Raw genomic sequence first — 13,978 nt, 5'->3', positions numbered from 1 at the left:
TCTTGTCCAAGCTTAACGATAGGAACCTTTATTATATAAAAATGGACCAAGAAGCATAAATACCTGAAGAAGTCCGTAAATCTCGATCGACATACAAAACTTTTGCCAAGTGCAGCATCTCTTTTCAGAAACAAAACATTCCTCCCTTGAGTACATTCTTTCACAAAGTTTACCTCAAAGATGTCTCCAACAGGTAACAAGTTTCTCACTAACTCTCATCTCAGCCGCTCCTACAAGGAAGCTAGCACCTGTCGGTGGCAACTACAAGCCCTCTTCCAGTCATTCTTGGAGGACAGACCAGCCGATACGATACTTGCCGTTCAAGAACGCCGTCTTCTTATTTCCTGGGACCTCAGGGCAATTCATTACTTGAGGAGATGCCTGAGGATGTGGATTCGGGACAAGGTCCCAGGCGACGCGATTGGTGCCTTCCTCGTGACGATCTTGTACGAACAAGACTTTCACCTGGATTACCGACTGACCTTGATGGTTCGGAATGGACAATCCCAGCTGCATATTGCTCGTCGTTTGTTAGCATTCTACCAAATCCGAGACGAAGCAGACGCCCCAATCTGGGATAACCTAACCGTCTATGACGAAGACGCTCACTCGAAACAGCCAGCTAGTCACTGCAAGATTGTTGCTGGAAGCTCCGCCACTGCCAGAAAGGAAACTCCACATCGTATCCCTACACCACCACCTGCAAATTCCAGATGGCCCCTCTTCATGGGTGCGCTTAGCGACCCGGAGATTGAAGACATCATGAACAAATTAGGCGACGATGACCAGTATGCAGAGGAAGACATGCTTCCCTTGTTCACCGGTGTGCGTGAGGAAGATCTTCCCATTATCCAGGCGTTCCGGAGATTCACTCTTCACAAGAATGATTTCCCCGAAGACTTTCCTCTGCCTGAGGCTGGGACCGATCGGATTGAAGATACATCGAAACCGACTAACACATCACAGGCTAAGCCCCTTCCTCCCCCTGCCATGAAGAAGTCTCTCCCAGCCCTACCCACTGACAAGGCTCTTGCCCAAAAATCCCTCCTCCCCCTCCCACCTCTGTCACGTCCCTCAAGCCTAAATCTTTCCTCAGTGCGTGTGTCGACTTTTAAATCAGGAAAGATACTTAGAGTCGGATGGGCAGATTGTGTGCCAGGCAAACTTGCTAACATTGAACAGGGAGATACAAAGGATGACCTTGGCTCGTCCGCGCAAGCTCGCCCGAATCTTCCCATAAACAGGAACCAGCCGCAGCCTTCTCGCCCTGAGCCCACGGTTTATGCTGAAATTCGTAGTCCTTGGCATAATAGTATTCCTCCACCCCCTCCTCAGCTTAAGAAGAAAGCTGGAGTCGAAGACTTGCGCATGGTTCAAGAGCGTGGTGATTGAACTTCTGTTGAGTCGATAGAGGAGGAAGTACGACCTGGTCACGATTGTTAAGTTCTTTCTCGCTTATAGAATATTTGTTTACGAATCTACTTTTTAGATATCTTCTTGTCTCATGAACCGGACTCTTTGAAGGTACAACGCCTTAAGACCAGCTAAAGGAATAGAAATGTAACAAAACAAAAAGAATCTATGTGTTCATACAGGAGAGTAGAAAGTTGTATCTTGATCTTGAAATACAGGTCCCAGAAAGTCACAATGTGATATAGTGCCATGCGTAAATAGTACAGGGGGGGATGTTCGTTGATGAAAGAAGCAGCAGGGATGGAAAGCAAAAGGCACTGCTTCTTAGATCTGGCAAGAGCCTATGCCAGGCACTGCCTGGCTTGGGTTGCGGGAGTGGTCGGAGTTGGGTGGGGGTTATTACATATTTTATCGTTCATTTCTTGTGTCTGTCGGCCTGGGCCTTCTGGTACTTGGCAATGAGTTCCTTCCTGTAAAAGAAGACGGTTAGTAATGACAGTGTATGCAGGGGAGGTGATTCGAGTTGAAACATACTGCATGTGAGGAGGGGCCTTCTCGTAGTGGCTGAACTCCATTGTGTATTCACCCTTACCCTGAGTAGCGGCGCGCAGGTTACTGCTGAAGCCGAACATGCCGTTCAGACTGCAGTCAGCGTAGACAGTAAATTCGTCAACACCAGTCTCGGTGTCATTGATAGTGGCCCCGCGCTTATTCAGCAGACCGATGACATCACCCTGGAACTCAGTCGGAGCGGTGACAACCGTCTTCATGAGAGGCTCCAGAACAGAGGGCTGACTTTCCGCGAAAGCCTTGCGGAACGCCTGCTGGGTGGCGTTCTTGAAGGACATTTCGGAAGAATCAGTCATGTGGGTGGCACCATCGTTGATGACCATGCGAGTGCCGAGAACCTTGTGGCCGATCAGAGGACCCTTCTCACAAGAGAGGTTGAAACCCTTCTCGCAAGCGTACAGGAACTTCTCAGAAATACTGCCTCCAATAACCTGCTGCTCGAACTTGTTCTCCTCGAGGGCACCGGTAGGCTCCATGAATCCCATAACACGGGCGAATTCACCGGGTCCACCAGACTGCTTCTTGAGCAGGTGATCGAACTCAACACGGTTGCCGATGGTCTCACGGTAGGCAACCTGAGGCTGGCCAGTCTCGCAATCAACCCGGTACTCACGGCGCATACGCTCTACGTAGATGTCAAGGTGGAGTTCACCCATTCCAGAGATGATGGTCTGGTCACTCTCGCTATCGTAGCTCACGCGGAAGGTCGGGTCCTCTCTCTGGAAGCGGGCCATGGCCTTGGAGAAGTTGGCCCCGTCCTTGCTCTGCTTGGGCTTGATAGAGAGCGAGATGACGGGCTCAGGAACGAACATGGATGACATGCTGTAGCCGAGAGTTCCATCCGTAAAGGTGTCACCAGATGCACACTCAATACCAAACACGGCACAGATCTCACCAGCACCAATCTCGCTGACTTCTTCCATGTCGTTGGAGTGCATGCGAACAATACGGGGAACCTTGACCTTCTTATTGTTACGAGCGTTGAAGACATTGGCGCCCTTGCGGAGGGTACCCTGGTAAACACGGATGTAGGTCAACTGACCAAAGTTGCTCTCTTCCAGCTTGAAGGCCAGACCAACAAAAGGAAGAGAGTTATAGGGGATCAGCTTGACAGATGCCTCGTCACGCTTCTGGTCAAGTGCGAGGTTCTCAACTTCAGCGGGGTTGGGAAGGAAGTCAACAACACCGTCCAGCATGGGCTGAACTGACTTGTTGGCCAGAGCAGATCCCATGAAAACAGGGGTGAACTTCAAGCCAATAGTAGCACGGCGGATGGCAGCTCGGATCTGATCCTCGCTGGGCGTGATCTCGTCCAAGAACATCTCCGCGATCTCATCGTCGACATCCGCAAGAGTCTCAATGAGCATGGTACGGCGCTCCTCGGCGATGGCCTTGACCTTCTCAGGAATTTCATCTTTCTCTATGATCTCCTCTCCGCTCTCGCCAACGTTGTATAGAGCTTTCATGCGGATCAAATCAACGACACCCTCAAACTCGTCTTCGGCACCGATGGGGACCTGAACAGCAGCCGCAGGAATCTTAAGCTTGGTGTTAATCTGGTCAACCGCCTTGAAGGGGTTAGCACCCATACGGTCCATCTTGTTCACAAACGAGATGCGGGGAACGTTGTAGCGGCGCATTTGGCGATCGACGGTAATCGTTTGAGACTGGACACCCGAGACAGCACACAGAATCATGACAGCACCGTCCAGAACGCGCAGCGCTCTCTCGACTTCAATGGTGAAATCAATGTGACCAGGGGTATCAATCAAGTTGAGGTGGTATTTCTGATCAACGCCCTCCTTATCCTTCTTAACCCAGTCACAGAAGGTGGCAGCGGACTGGATAGTAATACCCTTCTCACGTTCCAAGTCCATGGAGTCCATCTTGGCACCGACGCTGTCACGCCCGCGGACCTCGTGGATAGCCTTGATACGACCAGTGTAGAAAAGAACTCGCTCGGTGCAGGTAGTTTTACCGCTGTCGATGTGGGCCTGTACAGGGAGACTTCATTAGACAACTTCAAACATAGGAACAACTGGCATATGATTTACCGCAATACCGATATTGCGGCACTTGTTAAGACGAGCGGCCTCGACCGGATCGAGACTGTCGATAATGGCCGCTTGGGACAGAGACTCCGGGTCGGCCTTAGCAGCCTCGAGACTAATAACAGCGTTAAAAGTTTAATTTAAACAGATTAACCCACACAATAAACTCACACTGCAGAAGCAACAGCAGAGGCATTTCGGCGCTGGTCCCATTGTCCCAGCTTCGACTGATATGCCGGCGCAACAGCGGCGGACCGGAACGCGGCCGTAGAAGCGCATCGCTGGCGCAGAAGATTCTGGGGCTGGAATCGAGCTGATCTGATCAAACCAGACACCGCGCGGGATTGTAACCGTACAAGAGAAGGAGACCGCATGGTGATGATCCAACCACAACCAAAATTGATTTGATCAACGCTAATTGAATGTTTGGTTGGCTCCCCGAAAAAAAAGTTCGGGGAAGCCAGGAACCCATCACGTGACTAATTCCGTCGGCCCATCAGAGCCGGGAGATTACAATTCAGTGGATGTATCAGTGGACGTATAACCAGAAAATGAGCTATTAGCCTCGAAAACGAAGTTCTTTGTTGTTTGAAGGCTTGAGCATGGTGACAAGCCGTTTGTTGGAGGAAACTGCACATTTTTCCAAAGAAATTGGCCGTACTTGACAACAAGACTGGAGATCATGATAAAGTTGAATTGAAACGTGAATACCCAATAAACTTGATTGCCACACTAATATACAAGAAAAATACACAAGCGCCGTGGTTTCCAACCACTGTCTGGTTTTGGAACAAGAATGCAAAAGTATGCCGCCGATCCGATTTCCGCAACGACTCGTGTATTCAAGAGATTCAAAGACGACTTGGGTATCGAGAGCATGTTTTTATTTGCGAAGAAACATTTCAAGAATCTCAGATTGTTCGAGTAGGGGCTGCCGCGGAAGGATAAAGCGACATAGGCTGTCGGAGAAAATGACGGAAGAGCAACGACTCTATTTCCCCTGCCGTTGCTTGTGCTTGGGGTTTTTCGAGCTAAAAGAAGCAAGAAAAAAAAGGTTAAACCCGAACGAATTCATGTGTAGCCTTCAATGGCACAGGGTAATCACCACTTACCAGATGATGTAGACACGGCCCTTGCGGTGAACGGGCTATCCAACAGTCAGCACCAATCGAAAACGATTTTCTGATGATTTCAAAAAGTGTTCCATGTCTTAAATCATACCTTGCAGCCATCACACAGTCTCTTAACAGAAGATCGAGTCTTCATTCCCCGAAGCTGCTCCACCTGTCGAGCAGACCCATTCGCCACAGCAACAACATTGCCGGACTGAACTTGTCCACGGAGCCTTGTCAAGCTATTGTAAATCAAATGCGAGAAAGGCCGTAATGAGGCGGTCCGGGTAGTCACAGAGGGGAGGAATTGGCGGAGAGCCCCGGAGGAAGCGCCGAAGACGGCGCGGAGGGAGAACATGGCGGCAGTTTTCGATTTTGAACTATCTCCACAGAAGACAACCAATTGCAGGCTGCGCCTCAAGTATCACCTTATGATAAACAAGAGGTATCGGGGTGCGGCAAGAGAGTGATGTTTGGCTCCAAAGGTTCTCTTGTGCTGCGATCGCAAATGTTAGCCGGAGCTTTTGTATCGCCGGTCGGCCGAAGCGTTTGGCTGCTGTGATTGGTCGGGTTTGCACGACAAGTATAAAGACGGCAGAAAAATAGCAAGACAATGCGAAATGAGCGTTTGTTAAGTGACTCACTAGAAAAGTCGATCTTCTTTTTGGTGATTATTTAGAGAAACTAGCTAGAATCTACTTGCTGAGCTGAAATGAAGGCCTGATCCGCAAGACAGATTTGCGTGCATGAATGATCAGAATTTGAGGATTTTTGTATCTATGTAAAAAGTATGTAGTAAGAACCCGGAAAAGTAGACTATAGGAAATATGATACAGAGGGTCTATCAAAAATCAACCAAACGCCAAACAAGAGACAAAACAGGCCTGGACCTCAAAACCGCTTAAACCACAACAAGCTTTGAACAATGCAACTTCTCGTTACCCACTTTTTTCTTCTTTTGCGACTATAAAACAAAATCCTTACTAGGAGCGTAAAAATGTCTTGTAAGTGGGAGAGTCAGTGTGCTCACTGAACGGATATCCCAGATCCCGAAGGAAAGCCTCCAAGTCCTCTTTCTCGGGCGAGGGGCACTGGATTCCAGCCAGAACCTTGCCCACATCACCACCATAGTTGCGGTAGTGGAACAGAGAGATATTCTGTTCAGGACGAAGGGTGGTGAGGAACTTGGCAAGAGCGCCTGGACGCTCGGGGAATTCGAACATGAAGATGCGCTCATCGGCGACCTCGCAACGGCCACCGACGAGGAAGCGCACATGACGCTTGGCAAGTTCATCATCACTCAAGTCTCGGCAGCTCATGCCACCCTTCTCCAACTCTCCCATGATCTTGGCTAGGTCTTCGCGACCAGTAGAGGCAGATAGTGAGATGCCCATCAGCACATCGGCTGAGTCTTCGCGAGCATAGCGATAGTTGAACGCGGTCACAGCGTGCGGCAGGACAGTCTCAACAAGTTTGGCAAACGCACCGGGCTTCTCGGGGATCTTCACGCTAAGAAGTGCTTCCTTCTTCTCACCAAGGGCAGCGCGCTCAGCAACAAACCGCAAACGGTCGAAGTCCATGTTGGCACCAGAGGCAATGGCAATGAGTTCACGATTGGGGTCAGAACTAGGATTCTTAGCAATATACTTCTTGAGACCGGCAAGAGCGAGAGCGCCAGCGGGCTCGACGATGGACCGGGTATCCTCAAAGGCATCCTTGATGGCCGCGCAGGTCTCGTCGGTGGAGACCTGAATGACTTCGTCGATGACCTCGCGACTAAGACGCCAAGTTTCCTCGCCAACAGACTTTACTGCCGCACCGTCTGCAAAGAGGCCGACCTCCTTGAGGAAAACTCGGTTGCCTGTATCGAGGGACTGAGCCATAGCATTGGCATCGTAAGCCTCGACTCCGATGACCTTCACCTGGGGTGCGATGCGCTTGAGGTAAACTCCAATGCCGGCAATCAGACCACCTCCGCCAACAGCACAGAAGACTGCCTCAAGCTTGTCCAAGTTTGCCTGGCGCAGAAGCTCCATGCCGATGGTACCTTGGCCAGCAATGACATAAGGGTCGTCGAACGGTGGGATGTTTGTCAGATCATGCAGTTTCTCCAATCGGTGCGCCTCGTCCTTGGCAGCATCAAAGTCCATTCCGTGAAGAACCACACTTCCTCCCAGGCGAGCAACATTCAGGTGTTTGATGGCGGGGGTGCCGGAAGGCATGACGATGGTGGCGGGGATTCTCAGCTTGCGGGCAGAAAAAGCCACACCTTGAGCGTGGTTTCCTATACTGAGTGAGTAAGAAGCATTCCCCATTTTTTTTTCCTATCAGCCAGCTCTAAACTCACCAGCAGAGCAAGCAATAACGCCCTTCCAGCGCTGCTCATTGTTCAAATGAGCCATCTTGTTGTATGCGCCACGAAGCTTAAAGCTGAACACCGGAAGCAGATCCTCGCGCTTGAGAAGCACACGGCTTTTTAGCCGGGCACTCAGATTGACAGCATGGGTAAGAGGGCTTTCGTCAATAACATCGTAAACCCGTGACGTCAAAATCAACCGGAGATACTAGAGTTGCGAGGCAATGTTAGAATTTGAGGATCTCAGAGTGTATAGCAAAGTCTGAATTACATCTGGGTAGCCGTTGGGAAGTAGGAAAGCCTCAGGGATGCCCCAATTAGGAGGCAAGCCCGGGGCCCTTTGCTCGCGTTCAGAGGGCGGCGTCGGAGCGGCGGTATACTCAGTCAACGCAAACCCACTCATTTTGGGAGTGACGGGCGTCGCAACGCCGCTGGTAGTCTCGTCAGACATAGTTCGTTCGGGTTGATTTCTGCCAAATGATGGAGATAATCAATCCCTAAGCTGCTAGAGAAAATCTGGCAAGTCGGCAAATTCTAAACTCTGACTCTTTTTTCTTGTAGCCCGATGATCGGAGAGCCTTATGTCATCAACTCTGAGTGCTCGCCCTAAATAAAGCTTGATTTGGGAGTGTCGAGGGGATGAAATAAAGTGTGTAGGATCAAGACGAATGGCAGTTTTTTTTTTTTAAAAAAAAAGCGAATCTTCGTGCCACTTAGACTGAATAGAAGAATTGAACGTTGGGTGTTGGGTAGCAGGAGTGCAGCTACAGGTAAGATAGTATGATGTACGGAGTAGATAGCGGTCAACAATGAGGGGCTAATAATAGATGAATAGAGTATTTATGTTTCGTTTTACTTTGATTTTGATTTTATTTTATTTTAGGACAATGGTGCGATCAGATGTGAACAGAGGCATTCAAGCAAAATAGGAAGCCGAATGGTTTTGTAGCGTTGTAAAGACGCGGTAGATGCTGAGGGCCTTGGGAGGGTTGGGTAGTTACATAACCCGACGTGTTTGAAAACTTGTCGTCATACCACAGCTTGACCCTGTGCGCCCCAGCATCTATCTTGAACACTCTATTCCAACACCAAAACCTACAATTCCACGCCCTATTAAATCGTCTCCACATACTACCCCATTTTTTAGCTTCGACCGAATCTTCCGACTCGAAAACTCCGCATCCCGTGGACGCAATTGGACTCCACACGGCCACCGGCAACACACCCGACTACGATCAACTTCACGATGAACCGGGATCCCGTGCCTTCGTCTTTTGACGATGGAAACCCGTATGTATCACTTTTTATCCGCGTGTCTTGCAAACGACACCCGACAACACCGCAGAGAAAGCGAGGGACAAGCTCATCTGCTAACACTCGGCCTCCAACAGTCAATTTACAGAAGAGACCGGCGTTCAAAAATTCACACGACGGCTCAAGGAAGAGCCGCTCGTTCCACTCGGTACGACATCTTTTATCGTCGAAGCCCTTGCCTAGTTCCTCGGGTTTCCTTCCCAACTTAAAGAAGGAAAAAAAAAACTAAGACTTACCACCACAGGATGCGCCGCAACATGCTATGCCCTCTACCGTGCCTACCGGTCGATGAAATCCGGCGATTCGGTTGAAATGAACCGAATGTTCCGAGCCCGTATCTACGCACAAGCCTTCACACTAGTCGCCCTAGTCGCCGGTGGAATGTACTTCAAGACGGAGCGGCAACAGCGCCGGGAATTCGAACAGGCCGTGGAACTTCGGAAGAAGCAAGAAAAGCGTGATGCGTGGTTGCGCGAGTTGGAGATCCGTGATAAGGAGGATCGCGAGTGGAGAGAGCGTCATGCTTCTATTGAGGCTGCGGCTAAGGAGGTCGGAAATAAACCGGCGCCGCGCAATGAGCCTGAAGCGGCGCGGTCATCGATCGAGCCTGCCGACGAGAAGTCTATTGGGATTATGGATGCTGTGAGAGCTCTCATTTCACGGAATTAATGATGTGCGCTCTGTAAAAAAAATCTCATTTTTTTTTTCTTTACTGTACATATTCATCGAGCTTCTCCAATCGTATTTTTGATTTTCAACTGATGATTTGTGATGTTCTAGAGTGTGTAAGCATGGGTGATAGAAGCACGGTCAGTTCATCGGGTGGGCGTCTCTGGGCTTGTGTTTTCTGCGGAAAGTCCGACGATCGTCGTGCCGAGGTCGAACTGACCCGATGGCAAAAAGCACGGCACTAGCGAAACAAGGTAAACTACGTTCTTGGCAGGCTCGAATGTTCCCGAAAAAGCAGCACGTTGATTTTGGGTCAGCTTGGCCGAAATCTTTTGCTTGGTGGAGGCTTTCATGTGAGATCGACAAGGCTAGCGGCAACTCTGTGATGCCCAGGGCATATCATTGAGTGTGCTTTTGAAATGACACTCGTGAAGTCCCAAGGATACAGGAGACTACAGGATGGATGTGCCTTATATCTTCGGAGACTAAGATGGTCAGGCGCATGGTGGGAGGAGATGATCCAGAGGCGGGGAAGATGAGCTACTCGACACTAACCCCCTAGTTTGGATATCCCCAAGGTCTCTCAGAATGACCCTGGGTCAAACTTTTCAGTCGCAGCTCAAAGCCTCCGCCTTTCATTCAACGGAAATCTTGCAAATCTTCCCCAATGCACATTCGTCCCCCAGTCGCAATGCCATCACGTGTGGAGCAAGAGCGAACCGGTGCTGGTGCTTTTGCCGATGCTGCAGTCTAGTTGGGGTATCCATATTCTGAGGATATGTGCATGTACCAATGAAGCTTGCACAACTTGTAAGCCATGATACGCACGCGATTCGGTTTCCTAAGCTAAAGCGAGACCAGAAATGGTCTTGACGTGTTTCGTTCTAATGTTAGTGCAATGATCTAGTCTTGCTCTGCTTCCTTCATTTCATCTCGACGGTGTGTCTGCATTCAAAAGGATCGTCAAAAGAAATCTTGCCGAATTTAAATAGATGTCGTGAATCATGTGTGTGTACTCTAGCATTTAAATACTTCTTCAACGGGAGGCTTCAACGAAAATCAAACAACCTAAGAGACCCGAGAGAAAGGAGACCGGTCAATCGATTTCCATTCCATCCACCTGGTGTATTGCTTTCATCGGTCCACTCTGGCCACTTTGATTCGTTTCGGCGTGGAATGCCAGAACCTCGCTGTACCTAAAACCATTCAGCAGGATATATGATATACTGGCTTATGCTGCATTCAGGACTTACATGATGGTCTTCCAGATATCAGCTGGGAGATTTGCCTCAAGGAATGCCCAGTCGAATGTTTCTGCGGCGACTGGTTCGTCATGGGGATCGTGGTATGGTGCGAGATACGGGGACGCGAGGGCTTCCGTTGCGGACATTCGCACTAAGGGGTCGAATTGAAGCAGTTTGTCGATCAACGCCGCCGCTGAATTGGTTAGTATATATTACTGTGTTAAAGGATAGCTTGAAACGCACCATCTGCGTTCGCCTTGGGAATGAGCTGTGATATTGGCTTACGGTCTCGCCTCGGGAGCGAATTGACAAAATTCAATGTCTGCAGGAAATTGATGCAATCAGCAAACCTCTCTGGATGAAGTGTTTCTACTTTCAGACGGACAGTCCTCTCACTCACATTTTCACTTGTAATATTGTTGACGACTTCCTCCGGGGGGTTACCAAGGAGATCGGTGATAACACAAAACTGGTTGATATGGTTCGTTCCGGGAAACAACGGCTCGCCCAAAAGCAGTTCAGCGAAGATACACCCGGCACTCCACATATCAACTTTCTCGTCATACTTTCTCCATGTAAGCATAATCTCCGGGGCGCGGTAGTACCTCGTCGAGACATAGCCGGTCATGTGTGTTTCTTGGATTCGGGCCAGGCCAAAATCACATATTTTCAGGTCGCAGTTCTCATTAACCAGAATATTGCTTGGCTTGAGATCTCGGTGGATGACACCGGCTGAATGGAGGTATTTCAGGCCACGCTGGAATTGTGGATGGTCAGAATATCGTGCTTGCTGCGGTCGGTGTTGGTATAGATGGCACCAACCATGATTTGGTACATGAAGTATTGAGCAAATTGGTCTTCGACCGTTTTCGCCGTCAAAATTGTATTAAGATCTGTTGCCATAAGTTCGGTCACGATGTATCTAGAGTTGTCAGTCCTTTCCATGTGCGGAGAGCAAGGAGTCTCCATACATGTCTTCCGAGGGAGAAATGAAAATGTCCGTCATGTTGATGATCTGGCGGATCATTAGGCAGGTGCTTCACGCTCGGTTTCTAGATCCTCACATTTTCATGTCGTAACTGTCGTAATAATTTAATTTCTCGGAACATATGTCTTGCAATAGCCGGTGTTTTGAAAGGTTCCGCGAGTTTCTTCACGGCCACAGTCTGATGGGCGAGTTGGTCCTTTGCAGAACTATGTTGAAAAAGTTAGCTTCAAGTGGTTGTGAGTCTGCTCCGAGGGAGGAACACAGTACCAGACAAGCCCGGATACTCCAAGTCCAATAGGCTTCCATTCCGTATAACTGATTTCATACAATCTCAGCATAGAAGAGGTAGGAAATTACTGGCTTTGGTTGTTCTAACCGTTCAGTTGTCTCGAAAATTGTGCCCATTACTGATTTCCGGGAGAAGGTTGCCATTTGCTCCCCATAGGATGGCGTGGGTAAGTCCGTGGGCATCATCGGAGATAATTTAGGAGTAAATAATAAGTTGCTAGAATACAAGGATCAGTGATCAGTGAGATGGACATAGAACCAAGTCATAATAAGAATGATCTGAATCGTAGGATTAAAAAAAAAAGGAGGAATCCATAGAAAAGATTATATACAACAGTTCGATGCCGTCAGAGTCGGGTAGTGACATCAGCGGCTGTGTGGATCTCCCCACATCTCTCCAGCACATCCAGAGAAGAATCTTACATATTCCATTTGCTGATGTGGATCTTCATGCCTATCCACCCTGTGTGATCCGAAATGTGGAATGATGGTGGTTCGATCCAGATCGGGGATCCTAGTGCTTTCGAGGCTTCTGCACGAACTGTCACAATGGTGGCATGCGCCTCAGCGTCATGGGAGTATCCTTGCCGAGGGTCCGACTTTTGTGGAATGTGAAATAAAAAATCCATGTCACAGGTAGATTCGTAGTTTCGTTGATTCGTTGATCCGTATGAACGGTTACCAACAGGAGTTTTAGTTAAGGTTCCTCCGAGCTCCAGCGCTCGCGGTCCTGAGATATTAATGTACATAAAAGTTGACGCCCAACGCTAAAACAGAACAGCGTTCCCAAAGGCAAGTTTAGTCTTTAATTATACCCGTTGTCCGCATTGATAAAATTTTCAAACATCGAATCGGTAACCCCACTATTAGGCTCGTAAGGGGTAAAGTCGTTCGTGATTGCAGGCAACATTGACCAGTCGTGATTGAAATCGCCCGATCCAATGGGGTTGGCACCTGCACCATCTGCGACTGACTCATCGGACCACGTACTCGTCGAGAATGTGGGCGATGACCCTATGGGAAGGTTGGGATTGGGATTCTGGTTGGAAGGACTTTGCAGGACGGTCTGGGTCATCCTGGCGAGTTGGTGGTTGATTTGATGATCTTGGCACTCGGCGTGCTGGAAGATGAGGTTTTTTAAATCCCACACTTCTTCTTTGAGACAACTCAATTGTGCGAGGAGAATATCTTTCTTTTCGGTTTCGTCCGTAAGACGACGTTCAATTTGCTTATGTTCTCTCTTCTTTCTTTCGCGGCATTTGTTGGCGGCGACGCGGTTTCGTTCGAGATGCCTTGCCCGCCCGGGGCTGACAGGTTGGGAGGGTGAGGTGGGTGGTACCGATTTCATCTTTTTTATTTTCAAGTCCCGCTACCAATTGTAGAGTTATCGGAGGCGATCAGGAAGTAATATAGAGTAACTTGGAAAAATCGAATGAGTGTTAGGGGGATTCTTGGGCATGGGGAGATCCGACTTGATATAAAACAACCCTTGGTAGACTCTGGCAAGAAAAAAAAATTCAAAAGGTCTGGACCGATATCGATGACGTGCCATGTCCAGGATTTAGACAGGATTTGAACTAAAAAGCAAAGCTTCGAAACAGTTGCAACCTGGCCGTTTCCGGTTTCACTACTCCGTAATCGTCGATGGATTTGGATTCCTCAAGTCCACATGTAATTTGTGAGACATGGATGTTGGAGTACACCAATGAAGCGTGTGGGGAAAAGGTGGCAACATTTTATGCATGTTGTAGCTAGATTGTGGATATCTATCAAGATGGAACTAAAATTAACAATCAGTTCTAGTATCATCATCATCTCCATCAAATCAACATTGCTCACTTAATTCTCTAGGCCATCTATGCGTAGAGCTACAGCTTAGTAGGAAACCACAACATCTAGAAGAAGAGACTTGAACTGCATCAAGCCCCACAACTTTGCTCGAGAAACTTGGCAGTCCTGTTTGATGGAGACTC

At 48.8% G+C, this 13,978-nt stretch overlaps 7 protein-coding genes across 7 annotated transcripts; 2 read left to right on the top strand and 5 right to left on the bottom strand.

Annotated features, from left to right (window-relative positions):
- Positions 1-180: 180 nt before the first annotated feature.
- Positions 181-1,392, top strand: Pdw03_2660 (Lipopolysaccharide-modifying protein; the record flags this gene model as incomplete). Its single annotated transcript, XM_014674976.1, has 2 exons — positions 181-1,095; positions 1,183-1,392. 2 exons carry the CDS (start codon positions 181-183, stop codon positions 1,390-1,392), a joined length of 1,125 nt encoding a protein of 374 aa, XP_014530462.1.
- Positions 1,393-1,828: 436 nt separating this feature from the next.
- Positions 1,829-4,408, bottom strand: Pdw03_2659 (Elongation factor G, mitochondrial; the record flags this gene model as incomplete). Its single annotated transcript, XM_014674977.1, has 4 exons — positions 1,829-1,883; positions 1,948-3,977; positions 4,038-4,149; positions 4,206-4,408. The coding sequence occupies 4 exons, from the start codon at positions 4,406-4,408 to the stop codon at positions 1,829-1,831; spliced, it is 2,400 nt and encodes a 799-aa protein (XP_014530463.1).
- Positions 4,409-5,025: 617 nt separating this feature from the next.
- On the bottom strand, positions 5,026-5,504 carry Pdw03_2658 (Ribosomal protein L36; the record flags this gene model as incomplete). The annotated part of the gene is made up of 3 exons (XM_014674978.1): positions 5,026-5,065; positions 5,147-5,181; positions 5,256-5,504. The coding sequence occupies 3 exons, from the start codon at positions 5,502-5,504 to the stop codon at positions 5,026-5,028; spliced, it is 324 nt and encodes a 107-aa protein (XP_014530464.1).
- Positions 5,505-6,129: 625 nt separating this feature from the next.
- On the bottom strand, positions 6,130-7,953 carry Pdw03_2657 (Threonine dehydratase, biosynthetic; the record flags this gene model as incomplete). The annotated part of the gene is made up of 3 exons (XM_014674979.1): positions 6,130-7,430; positions 7,494-7,710; positions 7,774-7,953. 3 exons carry the CDS (start codon positions 7,951-7,953, stop codon positions 6,130-6,132), a joined length of 1,698 nt encoding a protein of 565 aa, XP_014530465.1.
- Positions 7,954-8,748: 795 nt separating this feature from the next.
- Pdw03_2656 (Altered inheritance of mitochondria protein 31, mitochondrial) lies at positions 8,749-9,485 on the top strand (the record flags this gene model as incomplete). Its single annotated transcript, XM_014674980.1, has 3 exons — positions 8,749-8,792; positions 8,894-8,964; positions 9,061-9,485. 3 exons carry the CDS (start codon positions 8,749-8,751, stop codon positions 9,483-9,485), a joined length of 540 nt encoding a protein of 179 aa, XP_014530466.1.
- A 1,096-nt stretch (positions 9,486-10,581) lies between these two features.
- Positions 10,582-12,191, bottom strand: Pdw03_2655 (MAP kinase, conserved site; the record flags this gene model as incomplete). The annotated part of the gene is made up of 9 exons (XM_066100253.1): positions 10,582-10,681; positions 10,739-10,922; positions 10,973-11,051; positions 11,130-11,486; positions 11,552-11,651; positions 11,701-11,744; positions 11,794-11,923; positions 11,985-12,032; positions 12,094-12,191. The coding sequence occupies 9 exons, from the start codon at positions 12,189-12,191 to the stop codon at positions 10,582-10,584; spliced, it is 1,140 nt and encodes a 379-aa protein (XP_065955653.1).
- Positions 12,192-12,810: 619 nt separating this feature from the next.
- On the bottom strand, positions 12,811-13,353 carry Pdw03_2654 (Basic-leucine zipper (bZIP) transcription factor; the record flags this gene model as incomplete). Its single annotated transcript, XM_014674982.1, has 1 exon — positions 12,811-13,353. The coding sequence occupies one exon, from the start codon at positions 13,351-13,353 to the stop codon at positions 12,811-12,813; it is 543 nt and encodes a 180-aa protein (XP_014530468.1).
- Between the last annotated feature and the right edge of the window lie 625 nt (positions 13,354-13,978).

The sequence above is a fragment of the Penicillium digitatum genome, chromosome 1 (genome assembly GCF_016767815.1).
Source record: "Penicillium digitatum chromosome 1, complete sequence".
Classification (NCBI taxonomy): domain Eukaryota; kingdom Fungi; phylum Ascomycota; class Eurotiomycetes; order Eurotiales; family Aspergillaceae; genus Penicillium; species Penicillium digitatum.
Note: the sequence above shows the minus strand (reverse complement) of the source record. Positions and strands in the feature narration are given on the sequence as shown.